General features: G+C 46.2%; 1 protein-coding gene across 1 annotated transcript in view; it reads right to left on the bottom strand.

The window, feature by feature from the left end:
* Positions 1–3,719: 3,719 nt before the first annotated feature.
* The window catches only part of OTUD7A (OTU deubiquitinase 7A), a 50,914-nt gene continuing 31,320 nt past the window's right edge, over positions 3,720–23,313 (bottom strand). Inside the window, exons 8-13 of the mRNA XM_032232477.1 lie at positions 22,241–22,353; positions 17,407–17,534; positions 16,305–16,454; positions 9,718–9,832; positions 7,119–7,203; positions 3,720–5,969 (exon numbers count right to left, since the gene is read on the bottom strand). Of these exons, the coding sequence (XP_032088368.1) occupies positions 4,533–5,969; positions 7,119–7,203; positions 9,718–9,832; positions 16,305–16,454; positions 17,407–17,534; positions 22,241–22,353 (2,028 nt within the window). The 3' untranslated portion in view covers positions 3,720–4,532. The remainder of the gene's footprint in view (positions 5,970–7,118; positions 7,204–9,717; positions 9,833–16,304; positions 16,455–17,406; positions 17,535–22,240; positions 22,354–23,313) is intronic.

The raw sequence follows: 23,313 nt of genomic DNA, 5'->3' as shown, positions 1-23,313 counted from the left end.
GAGAAGCTTCTTGGACGAGAAGAGAAACATCTTCAAGGAAAGTCAAAGAAAGACCAGTTGCCTCTTGAGAAAAACAACTTCGGAGACTACAATTGGTCCAGAATGCAGCCATGCGAGCGATACTGGGTGTACCTAGATACACCCATGTTACACTTATCCTCTGTGAGTTGCACTGGCTCCCTATTGGTCTCCGAACACGCTTCAAGGTGCTGGTTATCACCTTTAAAGCCCTACATGGCCTAGGATCTGGATATCTTTGTGACCGCCTCCTGCCACATACCTCCCAGCGCCCAATAAGATCGCACATGGTGGGCCTTCTCTGAGTACCGTCGACTACGCAGTGTCGTCTGGCGGCTCCTCGGGGGAGAGCCTTCTCTGTAGCTGCCCCGGCCCTCTGAAACGATCTACCCCCTGAGATCCAGACCCTCCCCACTCTCTCGGCCTTCCGAAAGTCTGTTAAGACCTGGCTGTTCCGGCAGGCCTGGGGCTGCTGATCTCTGATTGAGCTTCAGCCCCATTAACATCGAGTGTATATTGTATCCCTTCTTAATCCACTGTTTTGTATTTTAACTTTTTTAGTATTTGTCTTTTAAACTGTTTTTTATGTAAGCCACCCCGAGTCCTTCGGGATTGGGCGGCATACAAATCTATTAAAACTTCAAACTTTAGGTTCACCTACAGAAGTATTGTGGGAATAGTGAAGGCTGTTTCTTCACCTAATGTATCAGTAATAATAAATATTTGCTTAGTTCACCCTCCCTTAAAAACAGTGTCCAATTTTTATGTCTGTCTGTCTCTCTCTCTCTCTCTCTCTCACACACACACACACAGATTATGAAATACAATCACAGGTTGCTCCATCAGGTACCATAGTTTCTTTGGCCAAAGAAATGAATCAGCAATCACCACAACCAAAGAGGAACATCAAGACCCCACAGCCTTCTTCAGCCCTGGGAGGGGGACTCCTAGGGATGAACTGGACACCAAGTTCAAGGCTCAGACATCCCAGCCCCACCTCAGCTGAATATCTTGGTCCCAAAGTGGAAGCACAAAAGACATGGAAAAGACATTCTCCAACACGTTCGTCCTCCCAGATCTTAGAGGAAACATTGACCAAAAAAAGCCAATTAGTATTAATATAGAGTCATCTCTCTCTCTCTCTCTCCCTCCCTCTGATTAGGACTAGGAAAGACTAGGAATAAACTAGGAATCAGAGTTTCTATACACATCCTGGTACTCTCCTTGTGGGTGGGCCCATAGATGTGATAACCCAACGCCATTTATGGGGAAAAGTTGGTCTTAACTGAGAACTGCCACACCTTTCCAAAAGACACACACAAAAAAACCCGGTTGTAGTCAAGTATTATTCAACCTTCCGAAATTAAAATACTTCTTTCCAAGATGCCGAGGAAACTTTCTCATTCCTTTTCTAGGCCGGCATGAATGCATCAGCAATTGGCCCTCCAGAGAAGACTGACAACAAGGTGGGTGGAACGCACTAGTGAATAACTATGGGGAGTAGGCACCATTGTTTTATATTTAGGGAGGCAGAAGAACCAAATATAAAATGATGCGTGGTCAGGAGAGGAATTCTTACACCTGGGTGTAAGGATCTTGAATGAGCTTTTCAAAAATCACGTGGATGTTTGAAGGTGCTTTCAAGTTAAGGACAAATGGTTTCCCTCCCCTTTTTATGGATGGAATGGAATCAAGAGGGACGGCCGTGGATGAGGCTGAGATGTTAACTTAGGACAGATGTAGACAAAAATTCTCCTAAGAGTTAGGTTGTATTGCTCTGTATAAGAATGTGCTACATTCTTATGCCCTAACAGCTTAGGTCTGCCAATGAAGAAGATGCGTACAAGACAAAAATGCAACAGAATAGGAAGGAATCCAATTATGGATTGCATCGTGGTTTTTATAACAAACCACTGGCTTTGAAAAGTAGGGAGAAGATCAAAGTGGTTCCTGCCACTTTTTCCCTCAGATCTTCCTGATTAAATCTAACTTGAACCAGAAGTGAGGGAGATACCACGACTATTCTTCCTTACAGGTCAGTGTTTCTCAACCTTGGCAACTTGAAGATGTCTGGACTTCAACTCCCAGAATTCCCCCAGCCAGCTTTTGCTGGCTGGGGGAATTCTGGGAGTTGAAGTCCAGACATCTTCAAGTTGCCAAGGTTGAGAAACACTTGTTATAGGTGGAATGGCTTTTTCTGAAAGATCATGCATACAGATGAGGAGTCTATCTGAACTCAAGAAAAGTTATTTGAGCAAGAAAAGATTGGTGTGGAAACTAGAATAGCTTCTCTGACTGTTTTGACTATTTCATCCGCTACGCCTGGACATTTTAAAATGTTCTTCCCTTATTCGGTCTGCCTGCTCCAAGACTAGAGAGGCCACTTCCGAAGGCTTAACATCTTCAGATGATGGAGATGGCCACTGACCAAGATGTTGACAAGGGCTAAATGTTCAGATATGGTATCAATTTGGAATCTACTGCAAAACTTTCTCTGTTTCTTTGCAAGACCAAATTCTGGACAAGGGTATTCAGGCAGCTGGCAGTTTGGAAGATGATGTTCTCAAGAACTTGGATTGGCAGCAAGGGTGCCATCTGTCCTTATTTTGCCGCAAATGAGATTTCCCTTTATTGTCCTCTGCTAATTCTTATGGCTGATTTTAACTCTGATTTATATTTTTGATAGGTTTTACTATTTAATCGTTGCTGGCTGCAGAAAAGCTATCCATCTGTAAAAGAATTAATCAGGCTGGTCCATTTATACAAGGTGAGGCGAGGTTGCGCAGTGGTTAGGGTGCAGTACTGCAGGCCACTTCAACTGACTGTTATCTGCAGTTCAGCGGTTCTAATCTCACCGGCTCAAGGTTGACTCAGCCTTCCATCCTTCCGAGGTGGGTGAAATGAGGACCCGGATTGTTGGGGGTAATATGCTGACTCTGTAAACCGCTTAGAGAGGACAGAAAGCCCTATGAAGCGGTATATAAGTCTAACTGCTATTGCTATTGCTATACAACCTGTGACAGAAACAATTCGGTACCTCTAGAAAAGTTATCCAGCTGCTTCCATAATCCACAATCTCGGAGTTTTTGAAGTAATTGCTGAAATAAATCCAGCTGCTCGTTCTTTTTCTGAATTCAAATGTCGAGGGGGCCACATTTGACAACAGGTAGAAAAAAACGCACCCCGAGAAAACCCACAGCTTGCTTTTCAAAAAATAGGTGTCCATAATTTAACATCAGTGCAAATGAATACAGACCATTTTTTGTCAACTTTTCTGGAAAGGGAAGGATCTGGGTGGCAGGCTACAGAAAATTTGGAATGAACTAACATCCCGGGGGGTGGGGGAGAATCTAACTAAATAACGTGGCAATAACAGAAGTCCTAAAATGTTTCAGCCTGGAGGGCAAGACTACAAGCTGACCACATCAGGGTCTGCAGTATCCTGATCCTAAACTGTAAAGTGCTTGTTTTTAGTATGAGGGTTAATATTTTAATATCAGCCAGCAAGGATGTGCAATGGAAGGGTAAATCTTTTCATCTTGAGCAATTGTTGTAGCCCAAAACCGGACATCACTTAGAACAGTGGTCTCCAATCTTGGCAACTTTAAGACCTGTGGACTTCAACTCCCAGAGTTCCTCAGCCAGCATAGCTGGCTGAGGAACTCTGGGAGTTGAAGTCCACAGGTCTTAAAGTTGCCAAGGTTGAAGACCACTGACTAAGAGGAATGAATGAACGAATACGGTTCTGCTGGGGGTGAGGAAAGCTGTTGTCACAGGCCCATGCTTTCATTTGTGGGTCTGTAGGTAGGGGAAAGGGGGTTATAAAAACCACAGTTGTGTCGCAAGGGTGTGAGTGAGTTAATATGTGCTAAACACGCCTTAACGATGCTCGCTTCCTTTAAAAAGAAAAACGGAGAGGGAGGAAGAGCGATGGGGCATGACGTTTCTTCTGTGGAGATGATGATCTACAACATGGGAACTGTGTGGCCCTTCTGCGACGTGTGGACTCCAACTCCCAGAGTTCAGTTTGTCGACGCGCGGATCTGAAGTCCACACGTCATAAAATGGGCCGGAGTTCCCCGCCTCGGACCTCCCGCAGGAGGCAGACACATTTGTACACTTACCACATCTTACACATCTTCTATTTTTATGACTTTTCCCCTAATCTTTCTACTACCTGAGTGATGTCAGTGTGAATTCAGGCACCATTTAGTAAAGTTTTGACCACACGGATACAGCACTGACAAAGAAGTAAAGATTCCCCCTCCGATTACCAGCGAATGTAGAAAAAGACACCCAACGAAATGGGAACCCACCAACTCTTGATTCCCCGAGGATCCTCGCTCTCTCTTTTCTCGTCCCCACCATCCCTGGAAAAAAAATTAAAAAGCTAGCGCTTTCTAGAATCCCCTCCCCCTCTAGTCCTTCCTCTTCCAGTCCCTTACCACATACAGTATGTCCTAAGTAAGAAAAAGAAGGAAATAAATATTTATTCGGCGAGAGCTCCACGGTCTTCAATGCCGGGACCTTTTACTCTCCCGCTCGCGGCGTTTGAGTTCCTCCTTGTAACAGCAGGAACAGAAGTTCTTGGTTTCGGGACGGCCGTAAAAGGAGCAATTCTCCGTCTTGCAGCGGTTCTGCTGGATGGCGTACAGAGGGCAAACTCCAGTCCGGTTGCGGTTCTTCTCATTGTTCAACCAGGTCTGCGGCGCGTCTTCGTCCACGTACTCTAAGCTGTCTCTAACGTCGTTGCTGTTGTTGAACCCATTGGTGTACGTTTGGGACTTGGGCTCCGCGGGCAGAGCGTAGGCCAAGGATTCCACCGTGTTGATGGTGCGGATGTCGGCTATCCGGGCCGGGCTGTAACTCTGCGAGGACAACGAGCGGTTTTGCTGAGGGTAGGTGGCGCAGCTTTTGAGGGTGCCCACCACGGGCTTGTAGGCGTCGTCTTGGAAGCTGGATGGCTTGGCGTTGAAGTCGTGCAAGTGGATGACGCTCTGCCTTTGGACGGGGGGCGTATGGCTATAATGGGCAGACACTGGGACGGGCCCACTCTTCTTGGCACCGTTGCTGGGCGACGAAAAGGAAGCTGGCGTGGGGCTGGAGCGGTCTTTGAACTTTAAAACCAGCTGAGTGGTATGGCTTTGAGGCAACACTGGTGATGCCCTCCCCTGAGGAGACGAGTCCAACTTCTCCTTGGAAAACCCTTCTTGGTCCAGTTTTCGAGACGAGGAGCCGCTGAGAGCCGCCGCCGCCGCCTTCTTCTCCGCCTCTTTCCTCTTCTGCTCTTGCTCGGCGCTGAAGCGCTCTTGGGCGCTGCTCAAGTAGTGGCCGATCATCTCCTCGTGGAACTGGTGCCGATGGCTGGTCAGGAGAAGGCCGGCAAATATGAACTTCCGCTCTCCTTGCATGGCGGCTCTCAAGATGTTGAGGCTCAGCTTCACGTCCGTGCTGTATTTCCAGGAGTCCGGCGGCTTCTCGGACGGAGATTTTGAGTTGGCTTTTTCTGCAGGGGAGATACTCGCCTTCTCCGTGGGTGACGGGGTGGTCTTCTCCGAGGGGGACGTGCTCGCGGAGCGGCCCGATTCCTCTTTGCTTCCTTTACGCGACTTCGACTTCTTCTCTTTAGCCTTCTCCGCCGTCTCCCCGTTTTTGCCGTTCCCGGCGTTGGCTCGGTTGATCTTCCCATGGACCAGCCCACCAAGGCCACCCATGTTCTTCTTCAGCTTGATGCCCAGAGTCTTGCTGAGGCTTCCAAGTTTGTTAGCCACCGAATCCCCTCGGTTCTTCTCCTTGTCTTTCCTCTGCTTCTCTTTCTCCTTCCCATTTTTGCCGTTATTGCCGTTGGAATTACTACAGATGGAGTCCCTGTCTGAATCCATGGAGTCTGCCAGCGACTGGACATCTTCTCCGGCTGAGGCCGTAGGAGACTCCGGTTGAGCCAACGGCGCCTGGGAGGGAAAGCAGGACAACCATTAGAAATGGGGAGTGATTGTACACAAAGAAGCATTGGGTACATTTGAAGGCAGTTTGTCCAAACCCTTCGCTTCTGAAAAACCAATTCATCTTTAAGCCCATGGGTTGTTGTGTGTAACATCTGGTTAACAGCACATCCGGATGAAATACTACAGGGCAGTGGTGAAATTCATTTTTTTAAACTACCGGTTCTGTGGGCGTGGCTTGGTGGGCGTGGCAGGGAAAGGATACTGCAACATCCCCCTTCCCTCCCCACTCCAGGGGAAGGATACTGTAAAATCCCCATTCCCTCCCCACTCCAGGGGAAGGATACTGCAAAATCCCCATTCCCTCCCCACTCCAGGGGAAGGATACTGTAAAATCCCCATTCCCTCCCCACTCCAGGGGAAGGATACTGCAAAATCCCCATTCCCTCCCCACTCCAGGGGAAGGATACTGCAAAATCCCCATTCCCTCCCCACTCCAGGGGAAGGATACTGCAAAATCCCCATTCCCTCCCCACTCCAGGGGAAGGATACTGCAACATCCCCATTCCCTCCCCACTCCAGGGGAAGGATACTACAAAATCTCCATTCCCAGCCCTTTCTGGAGCCAGCCAGAGGTGGCATTCGCCGGTTCTCCAAACTACTCAAATTTTCCGCTACCGGTTCTCCAGAACCTGTCAGAACCTGCTGGATTTCACCCCTGCCATAGGGACGGCTGGCTTAATATTGGAGGGGGAGAGGAAATTATGTGGTTTTTCATTCAACGTGTTCTAAAAATTTTCACCAAGCTTTTTCAGCCATTGGCATCTGGGATAAGGGATGTTGCAGTGGAAGGAATTAGATGTTAGCACTTTATACAGTTACAGACTGATTTAATCAGGTTAGGCACCATGCCCCTGATCTGAAATACGGCTGGTGCTACAAGCACAGTCCAAATCATCTATACAACTGAAAACTGTGAGCGATTCCTAGAAGCTTCCTAGACTTCTTCCTGTAGTGCTGTGCGGGTGTTATCCCTGGCTGTCTTTTTCCCCTTGTGTTAATGCCCAGCCCTGGGTTACCAGTTTCTGAGCGGATACTCAAGCCGAGCCATGAGACCTTCCTTCTCTCTCAACCCAACAGGCAAAGGAGAAACGATACCCGTGTTTCTGACGGCATCCGGATCCAGGTTACGTTCATGTAACTGTGCAGAAGGTTAAGTTTTGCCTCCAGGGACAGAATCAAACTGGGAACACAAAAGAGAGAGCGGGGGGAGAGAGAGAGAAATGCCACACCGTGTCATACAGGTTACACAGAAGGAATCCCCGTAGGTGTTCACGCTGCGAAATGATCTCTCCAAACCGCAATCTTAAAAGTAAGGATAGGACCAGGAAGGCAAGAAAAAAGGAGGCTCCCCCACGAGGATTGAAAAATGGACCCCATTTGTGTCTCCTCTGGTGAGGCCCAATCTGGCTGTGATAGCAATAGGGACTTAGACTTATATACCGCTTCACGGTGCTTTTACAGCCCTAAGCGGTTTACAGAGTCAGCCTCTTGCCCCCCAATAATCTGGGTCCTCATTTCACCCACCTCGGAAGGATGGAAGGCTGAGTCAACCTTGAGCCAGTCAGGATCAAACTGCTGACAGTGGGGCAGCGTTAGCCTACAATACTGCATTCTAACCACTGGGAGGGAGGGAGGGAGGGAGGGAGGGAGGGAGGGAGGGAAGGAAGGAAGGAAGGTAGCAATAGGCCTTAGACTTATATATCACTTCATAGTGCTTTTACAGCCCTCTCTAAGCGGTTTATAGAGTCAGCCTCTTGCCCCCCAACAATCTAGGTCCTCATTTTATTCACCTCGGAAGGATGGAAGGCTGAGTCAACCTTGAGCCAGTCAGGATCAAACTGCTGACAGTGGGGCAGTGTTAGCCTACAATACTGCATTCTAACCACTGGGAGGGAGGGAGGGAGGTTTAGGTTTAGGTTTATTAGCATTTGTAGGCCGCCCTTTTCCCTGAGGGGACTCAGGGCGGCTCACAGAAAACCAGGGAGAGGGGAATACAATATTAAGACAACAACATATAATAAAAATAGTAAGCAACATTCATTCATCATTCGGGCGGGGTAGCAATTCTTATCCCCAGGCCTGACGGGCGAGCCAGTTCTTCAAGGCTATGCGGAAGGCCTGGACGGTGGAGAGGGTACGAATCTCCACGGGGAGCTCGTTCCAAAGGGTCGGGGCTACTGCTGAGAAGGCCCTCCTCCTTGTAGTTGCCAGCCGACACTGGCTGGCCGATGGAATGCGGAGGAGGCCTAATCTATGGGATCTTATAGGTCGTAGGGAGGTAATTGGCAGAAGGCGGTCTCTCAAGTATCCAGATCCACTGCCATGTAGGGCTTTATGGATGATTAATAGCACCTTGAAGCGCATCCGGAGATCGACAGGTAGCCAGCGCAGCTCGCGGAGGATAGGTGTTATGCGGGTGAATCGGGGGGCACCCGCAATCACTCGCGCGGCTGCGTTCTGCACTAGCTGAAGTCGCCGGATGCTCCTCAAGGGCAGCCCCATGTAGAGCACATTGCAGTATTCCAGCCTAGAGGCCACAAGGGCCCGAGTGACTGTTGTGAGGGCCTCCCGGTCCAGGTAGGGTCGCAACTGGCGCACCAGGCGTACCTGGGCGAATGCCCCCCTGGTCACAGCCGTTAAATGGTGGTCGAATGACAGCTGTGGATCCAGGAGGACTCCCAAGTTGCGCACCCTCTCTGAGGGGTGTAGAATTTGACCCCCCAGCCTGAGTGTTGGAATGTTTGCCAAATCTTTGGGAGGGAAACACAACAGCCACTCGGTCTTTTCTGGGTTGAGCACAAGCTTGTTAACCCTCATCCAGTCCATAACGGCCTCAAGACCCCGGCCCATCACGTCAACCGCTTCATTGATTTGGCACGGGGCGGACAGATACAGTTGAGTATCGTCCGCATATTGATGGTATCTAATCCCGTGCCTGCGGATGATCTCTCCCAGCGGTTTCATGTAGATGTTGAATAGTAGGGGGGATAAGACCGAACCCTGCGGCACCCCATAATTTAGGGGCCTTGGGGACGATCTCTCCCCTCCCACTAACACCGACTGCGACCTGTCCGAGAGGTAGGAGGAGAACCACCGTAGCACGGTGCCTCCCACTCCCACCTCCCGCAGTCGTCGCAGAAGGATACCATGGTCGATGGTATCGAAAGCCGCTGAGAGGTCAAGGAGGACCAGGATGGAGGAATGTCCTTCATCTCTGGCTCTCCAAAGATACGAGAGGGAGGAGGGAGGGAGGGAGGGAGGGAAGGAAGGAAGGAAGGAAGGAAGGAAGGAGGGAGGGAAGGAAGGAAGGAAGGAAGGAAGGTAGGTAGCAATAGCCCTTAGACTTATATACCACTTCATAGTGCTTTTACAGCCCTCTCTAAGCGGTTTATAGAATCAGCCTCTTGCTCCCCCAACAATCTGGGTCCTCATTTGACCCACCTCGGAAGGACGAGTCAACCTGGAGCCTGGCGAGATTCAAACTGCCAAATTGCAGGCAGCCGGCAGCCGGCAGAAGTAGCCTGCAGTACTGCACTCTAACCACTGCGCCACCTCGGCTCATGATTGTGTTACAAGAGCACTAAAGCTCCAATTGTTCCCTCGGGTTTGCAATCCCCACAAAGCCAACCAAACATCCTGGACACACACAGGGACCGTTTTCGAAATCTTTATAGAGACTAAAAAAGAACCTTACTTGGCCAATTTGATGTTATCACCGTCATCCGTGCCCCATTCCCAGTCTTTGCCTGGGTCAACCGCAAAGTGCATAGGCAGCAACTTATGTTCAGAATCGGTCAGAGGGATCACCGCTAAAAGGAAAGAAGAAAAGATCAGGAAGGAAGACGACTTGGGGGAAAAAGAAGAAATGGCTGAAGAACGAGAGAGGAGGGGGGGGGGGGAAACTACATGCCTAGTGGCACAACAGCCACGCCAGTCTAGATATTTTGATAAACGGCCTTTTCGGCCACAAGCAGAAAAGTAAACAAGCTGCACCCATTTTTGTTCTAATAAATTCTCAGCAATCTTTACAGATTTTTTTTTTTAAAGTTATTTTGGCAAGGAGCACTGAAGCCTCAAGGTCTGAGTTGCATCTTAACATCCTTTAGCAATGTGCCTTGCACAAGGGTTTCGAACTTTCAAAGCCACAAAGGTCCTTTTTCGGTTCCACCACAAAACCGCGGTAGACTAAAGCGCGCTCGACGAAAGCACGTACGTGACGTCATCACAGCGAGACGAAAACAGCACGCTGTGAGTGGTAAACTTAAAATTAACGTGTAAATCTAAACCTAACCCTAAACCTAACCCTAACGCTTAACATAACCCTAACCCTAACCCTAAACCTAAACCTAACCCTTACTTTATGTGAATCGGCTTGCTTTAATTTTATTTTTATTTTAATTTAATTTATTTTTAATTTTATTTGTCGCACTGCTGATGACGTCACGTACGCACTTTAATCGGGCGCGCTTTAGTGGACCGCGGTTTTGTCGTGCCACGCCTTTTTCAGGCAGCACAAGGAACCTCTGTACATTTGCATATATGTACAGTGTAGATATACGTAAACGCACAAAAAAATGTACATTTAAATCCTTCCCTTCCCCTCTATTCTGTCAGAGCTGAAGAAACCTCTTGGATGAGAAGTGAAACGTCTTTAAAGAGGGAAAAAAGTTAATAGTGGGTGTTATTATCCACTGTTAATGTCAGTACTATTTTTATTTTTTAATATGTTGTAAAAAGTGACGTCTATTGCTGGCCTATGACTGTAATAAAGATACAAATGTTGGAAATGCGAATGAATACACGGAACATATTACCATTTATAGTGGACCTGTGAGGAGGCTAAAATTTTTTGGAAAAGGATCAAAAATTGGCTGGAGGCAATAACGGGTTAAAATAGAATGGAAACCTGAAGTTTTTTTTATTAGGAATAATGTCTGCGAAACACAAAAAAGAAATTCAAGTATTTAATACTACATATAATTACAGCGGCAAGGATTGCCTTTGCCCAGAAATGGAAAAACAAATTAATTCCAAGCGAAGATGAAATAATAAGAAAGGTTATAGACTGTGTCGAAATGGACAAACTAACTAAAGAAATCCAGGGGAAAGAAGAATCAGAATTCTACCAGATGTGGGATAAAGGGTATAGGTGGATGGAGGGAAGAAACAAGAATCAATGAAGGAATATAACAAAACTCAAAAAATAATAGTTATGAGTAAAATAAGAGGGTTAAGAATGGTGAAATCCAAATGAAATACAATAGAAGGGGAAATAATATAAGGTGAGCGGTATCGATTGATAATTGCTATTAGAAAGAACAGGAAGTTCCTGTTTGTATTGTATTGTGTAAATGTGGTGTACATCTAAATTGTGTGTGTGTGTGTATTTTACATGTTTGTTAATAAAAATCTTTTTTTAAAAAAAAAAAGATACATTCTATTCTTCTTCAAAGAAAAACCAAGAAAGTCCATTTGCCTCCTGAAAAAAGCACCTTTGGGACATGATGGAGAATCTCCACAGATCTTTAGCCGTACAATTTGGGATGAAGACCCTTGGAATGGGGTGGGAGGAGGAACGGATTTCCAGAGGGAAAATTGCAGACTGCAGGAACCATTCGCACCACTCAAGATGACCCTGAGGACATGGATAAAACCTCCAAGTAGCCTCAACGACCCTCTAAAAGGATGCAAATGACCAGCTGCCTGCAAGGAATTTAAATCCTTCCATTCCCCACCATCCAGTCAGAGCGGAAGAAGCTTCTTGGATGAGAAGCGAAACGTTTTCAAAAGTAAAAACAAGATAATCCAGTTGCCTCCTGAAAAAGCACCTTGGGGAGAACCGTGACTTGGAGGGCTGAGAATCTCTACAGACCTTTAGCTACACAATTTGGGATGAAGACCCTTGGAATGGGGTGGGAGGAGGAACGGATTTCCAGAGGGAAAAACTGCAGACTACAGGAACCATTCGCACCACTCAAGATGACCCTGAGGACATGGATAAAACCTCCAAGCCCTTCAAGGACCCTCTAAAAGGATGCAAATGACCAGCTGCCTGCAAGGAATTCAAATCCTTCCATTCCCCACCATCCAGTCAGTTGCGGAAGAAGCTTCTTGGGTGAGAAGAGAAACATCTTTAAAAAAAACCCAGTTGCCTCTTGAAAAAAGCATCTTTGGGACAACCTGGATGTGATGGAGGATCTCTACAGACCTTTAATGTTCCAAGTATTTCACATGCATTAGAAAATGTCACTAATGCTAACACAAAAAGTATACAGGAAATGTACATCCCGCCTAGATCAATAAACACAGCGATGAAGGGGGAGAATCAAACGGCTTGTTATATTGTCCCTGGGTCGCTAGGTGGCACCCGCTCCGTATGGCAGCGACCGGCCCTCCTTTAAAAAACCTTTGGAATAAAAGCAGCAGAGAAGCTGTGGATCTTTGGAGAAATTAATTACAGGTGCCAATGAAGCAGCATCTAATCTATTTTTTTTTAATTAATTTTTTATTTTATCAATTTCATATATACATTCACAATTATATGATCTCATAACTGTGTATTAATAATATGTATTTATAACAATTTTTCCCTACAGTTGACAATATACTTGAAGATTGCTTTCTTACCATCCCATAGATCCATCTTATCTTACAACGGCCCTACTTCTTCTTCCCTCCCTCCCTCTTTCCTTCCCTCGTTTCTTCTCTCCTACTCTCCTTCCTTCCCTCCTTCCTTCCCTCCCTCCTTCCCCCTTCCCTCCCTCCTTTCTTCTCTCCTTCTCTCCTCCCTCCTTCCTTCCCTCCTTCCTTCCCTCCTTTCTTCTCTCCTTCTCTCCTTCCTTTCCTCCTCCCTTCCCCCCTTCCTTCTCTCCTACATTCCCTCCTTCCTTCCCTCCTTTCTTCTCTCCTCCTCTTCCTTCCCTCCTTCCTTCCCTTCTTTCTTCTCTCCTTCTCAAATACAACACAAATGTAACAAAGGCAACAGTAAAAATATTGGGTTTCTGTCTGGATGGTCTCTTGTGACGAGCCGATAGACAGAGAATGGAAGCAGTAGGCTTCCTCCCATATTTGGACATACTAGGGGTTGTGACACTGTGTGTGTGTGGGGGGGGGGGGGTCTTTGGTTATTCAGGTTTTCTCCCGCGTAAAAATGGAGGTGTCTTTGCGACGTTTCGACGAAGTCTCATTCATCATCTTCAGGCTTCGTGCTTCCAGGAGCAAATTTATTTTCTATATCTATATCTATATCTATATCTATATCATCTATATCATCTATATCTATATCTATATCTATATCTATATCTATATCTATATCTATATCTATATCTATATCTATATCTATATCTATATCTATATCTATATCTATATCTATATCATCTATATCTATATCTATCGATCATATCTATATCTATATCTATATCTATATCTATCTATCTATCTATCTATCTATCTATCTATCTAATCTATCTATCTATCTATCTATCTATCTATCTATCTATCTATCTATCTATCTATCTATCTATCTATCTATCTATATATACATCCCTCCCTCCCTCTTTTAATCTGGAATGTTTTAAAGAAGACCTTCTCTAGAATTTTTACTGATGATACAGTATTAGCTCATCCAAAATGGCTCTATCTTTGGAATCCCCGATGGCTCTGATTCGAACAAATATCCATTTTCCCCTAGAGAAGTTGGGCTGCCACTGCTCCTCAATCCCTTGACCAATACAACTGTAAATACATACATACAAGATGACAATTGCCATCTCTCTCCCGATTCTTTCCGACCATCTCCTACAACCTGGCAGAAAAAGGATCAGCTAATTCCGCGTTGTGGCTAAGTAGGCAGCCACCCACCGCCACAGCTTCCCTTCCCACTCAGAGCGTCTCCTTGTTCTGGGGAAATCAAAGGAGGCTTTGAGCAGCTCTGGGAGAGGAGCCCCGGGGTTTCTCCCATCACGGGAAGCCAGGCCCAGGGCAGAAAGAAGGACTTGTGTCTTTGAACTGACAACGCGTGGAATAAAAAGGCTTCTAGGAATACATTGGCCACCGATCCACGATGAAAAAGGATTTCGGCCTGGCCCTTATTCACCGTCACCAGCAGGCTTTAGAAATCGAGAAAGCCACTTCTGCTTTTCCCAGGAAAAGCCCCTTGAAAGAAAACACCGGTGGGAGGATGTAAAATCCCACCACGGCAGGGGGGGGGGGGGCTTTCTGGATGCCATTACGACCGGTTCGGTAGTAAACAAAATTTCCGTGCGCACATGTGCACATTTTCATTTAAATCTATCTGCTCATGTGCACAACATTAAAAAACAAATAAAAATGAAATGAAAATGAAAGTGAAAATGAAAATGAAAATAATTAAAACTAAAACTAAAACTAAAACTATTAAAATTAAATTATTAAAATTATTACAATTAAATTATTAAAATAAAATTATTAAAATAAAATTATTAAAATTATTAAAATTATTAAAATTATTAAAATCGTTAAAATCGTTAAAATCGTTAAAATCATTAAAATCATTAAAATCATTAAAATCATTAAAATCATTAAAATTATTAAAATTATTAAAATTATTAAAATTATTAAAATTAAAAATGAAGATTGTTCTGCGCATGTGCAGAACAGAAAATCTAGATGGCGGCACCAATCATAGAAGCGGTGCGGACACGGAGTTACTACCTATTCGGCCGAAATGGACCGAACCCACCTCTGCACCACAGGGACGTTCAGCGTCATCGGATCGATAAAGGCAGGTCCAGAGAGAAAATGTGAGATTTCTCGGGCCTTCCTGAAAGCCTTAAATTCTGATTTTTCCTGCGAGGGATGCTACAAGGTTTGGGGGAGGTGGGTGGAGATGAGAAGGCTCAACATCCATCATCTGCTTCACATGAAAACCTCATGCAGAAGTGAAGGTTCATTTAATATTGAAAGAAGCCACAGGAGGACTTCAGATCAGAAAACGAAACACAGGCTCCCTTTGGAGAAAGTCAACTCTGCCAATTTCCTTCTCCTTTCCCCCCTCCCACTCCCCCAAATGTCTGGAAGAGGTGTGGATCAGTTCCCTTCATCATATGCTTTGTTTACCACCTTTCCTGTCAGAGAAATTTACCAGGGGGATAAGGTTCCTTTGATCTTACTGCTATTATTTTTCTTCTTATGCCTTCCTTTGATTTTTAAGGATGGCAGTTGACTGATGTTGTCTCTTCCCTATCAAATTCAGGCTGACTGCATTTTCCAAGCGTATTGAGGAATGAAGAAGGAGAGGGGAAGGTTGAGGAACACATGTGTTAAGGATCTCCCCATGGGGAGTTTATCCCCTTCCAAAAGCCTCAAAAATACAGTAATACAATAATAATACAATACAATAGCAGAGTTGGAAGGGACCTTGGAGGTCTTCTAGTCCAACCCCCTGCCTAGGCAGGAAACCCTACACTGTTTCAGACAAATGGCTATCCAACATCTTCTCAAAGACTTCCAATGTTGGGGCATTCACAACTTCTGGAGGCAACTTCTGTTCCGCTGGTTAATTGTCCTCACTGTCAGGAAATTTCTCCTCACTTCTAAGTTGCTTGCGTGTTTCTAAAAGCAGTATTGTGTGTTTCTAAGAGCAGATGAAGTGCTGTTATTCTACTACCAGTTTAAACCGGGGTTTTTAGTCTTTTATCACATTTTAATCCAAAGCCACAAGACTTTATTTTTTCCCCAGCCAAAAAAAAAAGAGGATTATCTTGTTTTTCACAAGCCTGTGCATGTAATCGAGGGCTCCCTTGACTGATAACTAGTCTTTTCCTTCCTCGAGGCACAGGTATCGTCTCAGTAACTCCATAATAACCTGCATAATTTCATTTTCTCCTGAGTTCATTTTACTCTTGGTTTTCAAGTCTCTCTTGGAGAATATTCAAGAGAATTCAGGGGAAACAAACCTCATTAAAAACTATAGACACAGCGGAGACATTTTTACTGTTGATAAAAGGCAAAATGCCTAGAGCACCTAAAGAGAAAGATAAGGGGAAGGATTGCTTCTATTTTACCATTCGGAAACTTCAATTTAGAATTGACCTGGGATTGTGACTTCTATATTATGCGGGGAATCCATCAGCCCAATGCAGGGTGACGTGGGCACATGCAGCTTTCAGAGGTTCCTATCTAACCATCTTCCAATATGACACGTCGCAGATTCATTCTTGGCTAAATCTCAGTTCTGGGCTAAAAGGTGGTTGTGTCATCCCTTCTTTGTGACAAGTCGCTTTGATTTCAAGCCGGACATACCTTGCTCCTTCTGCTGATCTTTCTGCTCCATTGAGACAAGGGCCGAGAAATGAGCTTGGTCATAGGCGAGGACCAGGGGAGAGCAATGGCATCGGTTGGGCATGACTTCCAGGGGCAAGTAAATCCCACCAAAGGGGATGGGCGCAAAGGCTGTGAAAGACACACAAGAAGTTGCTGCACTACAAGATAAGCAATGGGCACAGTCCCCGGGGGGGTCTTCCTTCTTTCAAGGCACTTGTGTTAGGGGCCGTTCTTTCTGTATCACTGGCAGATGCCAATCAACCCACGGTGAAGCAACCAAATGAAGATAACAAATACAGAATATTTTATAAATATCTCAGTGTCAGATTACAGACTCCAAAGTGCATTGTAAGGACTCCAAAAGCATCTGGAGGGAGGGAGGGAGAAGGAAGAGAAAAGAGATGGAACAGAAGGAAGGAATACAGAGAAAAAGAGAGGGGGGGAAGGAAGGAATAGAGAGAAAGAGAGGGAGAGGGGCAGGAAGGAATAGAGAGGGAGAGGGAGGGGAAGGAAGGAAGGAATAGAAAGAGGGGGAGGGAAAGAAGGGAAGAAATAGAGAGGGAGAAGGAAGGAAGGAAGGAAGGAAGGAATAGAGAGAAAGAGAGGGAGAGAGGCAGGAAGGAATAGAGAGGGAAAGGGAGGGGAAGGAAGGAAGGAATAGAAAGAGGGGGAGAGGAAGAAGGGAAGAAATGGAGAGGGAGAAGGAAGGAAGGAAGGAATAGAAAGAGGGGGAGGGAAAGAAGGGAAGAAATAGAGAGGGAGAAGGAAGGAAGGAAGGAAGGAAGGAAGGAATAGAGAGAAAGAGAGGGAGAGGGGCAGGAAGGAATAGAGAGGGAAAGGGAGGGGAAGGAGGGAAGAAATAGAGAGGGGAAGGAAGGAATAGGGAGAAAGAGAGGGAGAGGGGCAGGAAGGAATAGAGAGGGAGAGGGAGGGAGGGAGGGAGAGGAAGGAAGGAGAAATGAGGGAGGGAGGGAGGGAGGGAAGGAAGGAAGGAAGGCGTTGAAGACCACAAATTTAAAATGGCCAAGGTTGAGAAACCTTGGGCTTCCCATTCAAGGTCAAAACAGCCGTGGAAATTTACCTTCTCCTCCTGAATCCCGTAGCATCGTATCTGCCACGACAACAATCGGTCGCCTTAATATATGGGCCAGGACAAAAACGTGGAACTCCTCCAGGCTCTCGTAGACGGGGTCTTCAGAATTCTCCACTCTACGAAAGAGACACAACACTAGGAAGACCTTCTTCGCCAAAGGACCTTGAGCTGGACTCCAAAACTAGCCGGTTCTCCCAGCACGGAATGTAAATGGGATGGAAGTTCCACTTACAGTGAATGAAACGGACGCCCTGCACTTATTCATTTCCCCTTTTGTCTGCCTGGAGGGGGGGAAAAACCCTAATACAATTTCATAGCAATACCCGAGAGGGCTGTGAAGGCCACCGCTGAGACTTTATGGGGCCACATGGAACCCTAGTTTACAGCTACTTAGCATGCAAATAGCTGCATGCTCTTCATCGCTTGGGTGAGATAATAAGTTACAGTCTTTTTTTGTATATAAAGTTTTTTTATTTTTCATTTTCATAGCATATAATCACATGTATACTATTACATAGCCAATATCGTGTTGTATTATTAAATGTGAACATGTAATTCATCTTACCATCAACTCCCAAAAAACAATTATTGGCTCTTCTGCTCTCCATACACCATATTTGTATCTTATCCATCACTTTCTTCTCCCTCTCTCCTCCCCCTCCCTACCTCCTTTCTTCCCTCTGTCCTCCTTCTCTTCTCTACTTCCCCTTCCTCTCTCCTTCTCCTCTCTCCTCTTTCCACTCCTCCTTTCTCTTCTCCTCTTCCCTACCTCCTTTCTTCCCTCTGTCATCCTTCTCTACTTCCCCTTCCTCTCTCCTCTCCTCTCTCCCCTTTCCACTCCTCTCTCCCCTTTCCACTCCTCCTTTCTCTCCTCCTCTTCCCTACCTCCTTTCTTCCCTCTGTCGTCCTTCTCTACTTCCCCTTCCTCTCTCCTTCTCCTCTCTCCCCTTTCCACTCCTCCTTTTTCTCCTCCTCTTCCCCCCCCCCGCCCTCTCTCCTATCCCTTTCTTCCTCCCTTACCTCTCTCCCCTGCTTCCCACTCTTCATTTCATTTACTTGGTGTATTTCAGCTTCTGAGCAAGCTCCATTTTATGTTGATGGTATTTATAATTCCTTTTCAATATACATATTAAATTTTAACATATCTTCCTCCTTCTTTGTTTAAAAAATAGGACGGAAAAGTATACACATATAGTCATTGTGCTTTTAAACCGAACACACACATACACCAGGCCTAATTTTGGATGAGATGTAGACCTGGTTACAATTCCCAGCTATTCTTATCATTATATTTATATAATTATACATCCTTACACGCCCCCAATTTGTGATTCTGTCTTTAAATCTCAACAGTTTCCCAGTGTAAGTATGTTTCATGTTCCCTCTCCATTTTTCCATATCTTGGATTAAGTTACAGTCTTACGCCTTGCAAGTTAACGAAACCACAAAGCCCTGTTTAGCCCAAATTGCAGGTTATCTGTTAGATAACATCGTACATTTTTAGTACATAAATTCTGTGCAGGTAAATTTTGTCTATAAAGTTGACAGGTAAGAATATCAAAGGGGGCTTGGAGACCCCTTGAGACATATTTCTGTCTGGAATCTAAGAACCGCCACGCGCAGCCACCTTCCGTGAACTACCCATCATCCTTTCCAGGGCACCAGAAGTGGCAAGTAGACGTAGAAACCTCTACAGAACTCTGGAAGTTGGCGATGTTGACATCTTTTTTAAGGCGCCCATTTGCTCATTAAAACCAAAACAAGACAAAAGATCTAAGAGAGGCGGCTGGCAACCTAGAACCCTTCAAAACCTGTCATTTTGTTTTCTTCCTTTTAAAACAGAGACCGCTTTGAAGCAATCGTATCTTGGGTTGAAAGCCCGTTTTGTCACCAAAGGAAACGAGCCCATCTATAATTTAAAGGAAGGGATGGAAATTTTTCCTCCGCAATGTTATTATGAAAGAATTGGGTAGGTTGGCTTTGAAAAAGTTCTCTTCCCCAGAAAGAAGAGAAGAGAAGAGTTGGAAGGGACCTTGGAGGTCTTCTAGTCCAACCCCCTACCTAGGCAGAAAACCCTATACCACTTCAGACAAATGGCTATCCAACATCTTTAAAACTTCCAGTGTTGGGAGCATTCACAACTTCTGGTGGCCAGTTGGTCCACTGGTTAATTGTTCTCACTGGTTAATTGCTTCTCTCCTCGGTTAGTTTCCACCCATTGCTTCTTGACCTGCCCTCAGGGACTTTGGAAAACGGCTTGACTCCCTCTTCTTTGGGGCAGCCCCTGAGGGGAAGGATACTGCAATATCTCCATTCCCTCCCCACCAGCCAGAGGTGGCATCTGCTGGTTCTCCAAACTACTCAAAATTTCCGCTACCGGTTCTCCAGAACTCATCGATACCTGCTGGATTTAACCCCTGGTCAAAACGGGGCATCATAGGTCAACCGTTTTGGAAGCAAGATGTTTCAAATAGGCTAACTTATACAACATGTCCAAAATCTGAGAGCCAGGATTCCTGTGGGGTTGAACTTTGGCAAATTCGGGTGCACCCCTCTTCTCCCCATCCAATTTCCAATGGAAGGTGATGCCGATCTTCACCAGCCTTCGCTGTTTCTGGTTGATCTCTTTGAGGCAGTGTTTCTCAACCTTTGTCCTTTCTCTCCTCCTCTTCCCTCTGTCATCCTTCTCTTCTCTACTTCCCCTTCCTCCCTTCTTCTCCTCTCTCCCCTTTCCACTCCTCCTTTCTCTCCTCCTCTTCCCTACTTCCTTTCTTCCCTCTGTCATCGTTCTCTTTTCTACTTCCCCTTCCTCTCTCCTTCTCCTCTCTCCTCTTTCCACTCCTCCTTTCTCTCCTCCTCTTCCCTACCACCTTTCTTCCCTCTGTCGTCCTTCTCTTCTCTACTTCCCCTTCCTCTCTCCTTCTCCTCTCTCCCTTTTCCACTCCTCCTTTCTCTCCTCCTCTTCCCTACCACCTTTCTTCCCTCTGTCGTCCTTCTCTTCTCTACTTCCCCTTCCTCTCTCCTTCTCCTCTCTCCTCTTTCCACTCCTCCTTTCTCTTCTCCTCTTCCCTACCTCCTTTCTTCCCTCTGTCATCCTTCTCTACTTCCCCTTCCTCTCTCCTTCTCCTCTCTCCCCTTTCCACTCCTCCTTTCTCTCCTCCTCTTCCCTATCTCCTTTCTTCCCTCTGTCATCCTTCTCTACTTCCCCTTCCTCTCTCCTTCTCCTCTCTCCCCTTTCCACTCCTCCTTTTTCTTTACTTTGCTTTCTTTGCTTTCTTCTGCTTTGGGGGAATCTCTTCACCCCCTTGATAAAGAGGCGGCTCCTTCGGTTTGTGTGAGATCTGGGGTGAAGAGTTGCTGATGACCAGCCCATTCCAACTTAAGATAGTCTGAGTTCCCCTTGGAGAACTGTGACTATGATAGACGTTTCAAAATGTTCTAACCACACAGGTGAAGCTCTGGCTTCCAGAGAAGGAAGCTGTCAGAAGCAGCCCCTTTGAAGCAGAGCAAAACAAACGAACACACATCCCAGCAAAGACTTTTCAGCACATCTCTAATTGGCAAGGATGCAGAGAGACACAAAAGCAGGAGGCCTCAACTCTTGGAGGAAGACAGAATGAGGCTGAGAGAAGTGGTGAGAACAAGCGGAAAACAGAAGCAGTGTGGATGAAGAGGGGAGGAGAAGGAGAAAGAGAAGAAGAAAGAAAGAGAGAAAGAGAGAAAAGAAAGGCAGGGGAAGGGAAGGGGGAGGAGGAAGGAAGGAAGAAGGGGAAGGGAGGGGAGGGGAGGGGAGGGCAAGGGGGAGAGACGGAGGACAGAGGGGAAGAGGAAGGGGAGGGGAGCATAAATTATAATACGAAACAAGATAGAAAAGATCGTATATGTGAGTTGGAAGTTCAGCTGATCTGGGCAGACCAATCTGTCCTCATCAGGGGTAGGTTGCTGCCAGCTGCCGGTTCGCTTCGCCAGTTCGCTCGCACGCATGCCCGCAGCGTGTTACTTGCGCATACGCGATTGCCTGTTCATTGTTCTGTGCATGCGCAGAACATTATAAAATGAGTAAAAAAGATGTCAGCAACACACTGGGGAACCGGTTCAGGGGCGTGGCCAGCCGGCTGTCCCTACCACTTCAGCAAACCCAGTCCCAATGTCCACTACCAGTTGGCCCGAACCGGTGCAAACCAGTAGCAACCCACCTCTGGTCCTCATGATTTCTGATTATCCCCATGGAAAGCCTGCAATTTCCCCAGGGGGTCCGTGGTTTGATTTATTTAAAAGTATTTTTTATGCTAGAAGAGAATCTCTAGTTGTGACTTGGAACAGCTTGTCTCCAGAAGTTGTGAATGCCCAAACACTGGAAGTCTTTAAGAAGATGTTGAATAGCCATTTGTCTGAAACCGTATAGGGTTTCCTGCCTAGGCAGGGGGTTGGACTAGAAGACCTCCAAGGTCCCTTCCAACTCTGCTGTTGTTATTCTTGTATTGACTTCCTACAAAGCACCCTTTTCCTATTATATTTTAAATAGCAATAGCAATAGCCGTTAGACTTATATACCGCTTAATAGGGCTTTCAGCCCTCTCTAAGCGGTTTACAGAGTCAGCATATTGCCCCCAACAACAATCTGGGTCCTCATTTTACCCACCTCGGAAGGATGGAAGGCTGAGTCAACCCTGAGCCAGTGAGATTTGAACCGCTGAACTGCTGATCTAGCAGTCAGCCTGCAGTGCTGCATTTAACCACTGCGCCACCTTGGCTCATGTACCCCTGGCTGGCCTCTCCCCCCACCCACCCCCTCAAAATCAGTGGGCAAATATCCACTCACCCACCGCCGCTACCTCCGTTTTTGCTGATGTGAGTGCGGGGTTCACTGGAGGCCAACTTGAGAAGCTCATTCCACTCCTTCTCCCACTCTTCCTCCGTATAAACCAGTCCGGACTAAGAGAGAAAGGAAAGATAGTTGGAGGAAGAAGAAGCCCAAACAAGACAACAGAGATGCCTTCAAGCAGGGGCGGCGGGAGGATATTTCTTGGGAGAAGAAGAGGGGCCAGTTAGAGGAAGGTTCTATCCTATCTCAGGTTTCTCCAAGCATCTTTAAGATGGGTGGGCTTCAACTCCCAACGTTCCCCCACCCATCTCAAAGTCGCCATTGGTTGGAAAACATTGTCCTACTCCAACCTCCAGAACTTCAAGGGATTCCCCAAATCAGATTTTGTGCCAAAAATCCCATTTACACCCAGAGAGTAGGCAGAGTGGCCACCTGTGGACTTCCTTCCCTCCCACTGTTTCTTTGAAGAAGGAAAGGAGGCCACAAGATGCTTTCTTTTTTAAGCTGAGAGGAATTGAAGATATATGTGGAACATCCTCCTTGCAGAAATAATAAGGTCCGTCGTGTCCCCCCCCCCCCCGACATTCTTTCAAAAAGCATGAAGAGATGGCTTTGCCAGCAGGCCAGAGACCCCAGGGCACTACGGAGCCAAGGGGTAGGTCCAATTGTTGTCATCAGGGGTATCATCATGCTTTGCCAACCATGAAAGACAGGGAAGGGCTTTTGACTATACAGGTAGTCCTCACTTAGTGACTTAGCAACCATTCGAAGTTACAACAGGGCTCAACAAGAAGACTTATGGCCGGTCCTTGGAAGTTGTGGCTGTCACAGTGTCCCCACAGTCACAGGAGATCATGATCGGGGCACTTGGCAACAGGCAGACAGTTCCAATGGTCACAGCTTCCCACAGTCACATCATCACCCCTTGTGATCTTCGCTGCCAGCTTCCCATGAGTCAAGGAGGAAACCAGCCACCCCCTGATATTGTGCCTAAAAACTGCACATCATTCCTTAACAACCACAATCCGAACTGTCACTGCACACTGAAGATCACAATTAATTTCATTGCA

The sequence above is a fragment of the Thamnophis elegans genome, chromosome 16, assembly GCF_009769535.1.
Source record: "Thamnophis elegans isolate rThaEle1 chromosome 16, rThaEle1.pri, whole genome shotgun sequence".
NCBI classification, from domain to species: Eukaryota; Metazoa; Chordata; class Lepidosauria; order Squamata; family Colubridae; genus Thamnophis; species Thamnophis elegans.
The sequence above is the reverse complement of the archived record's forward strand: the minus strand, read 5'-3'. Positions and strand labels throughout refer to the sequence as shown.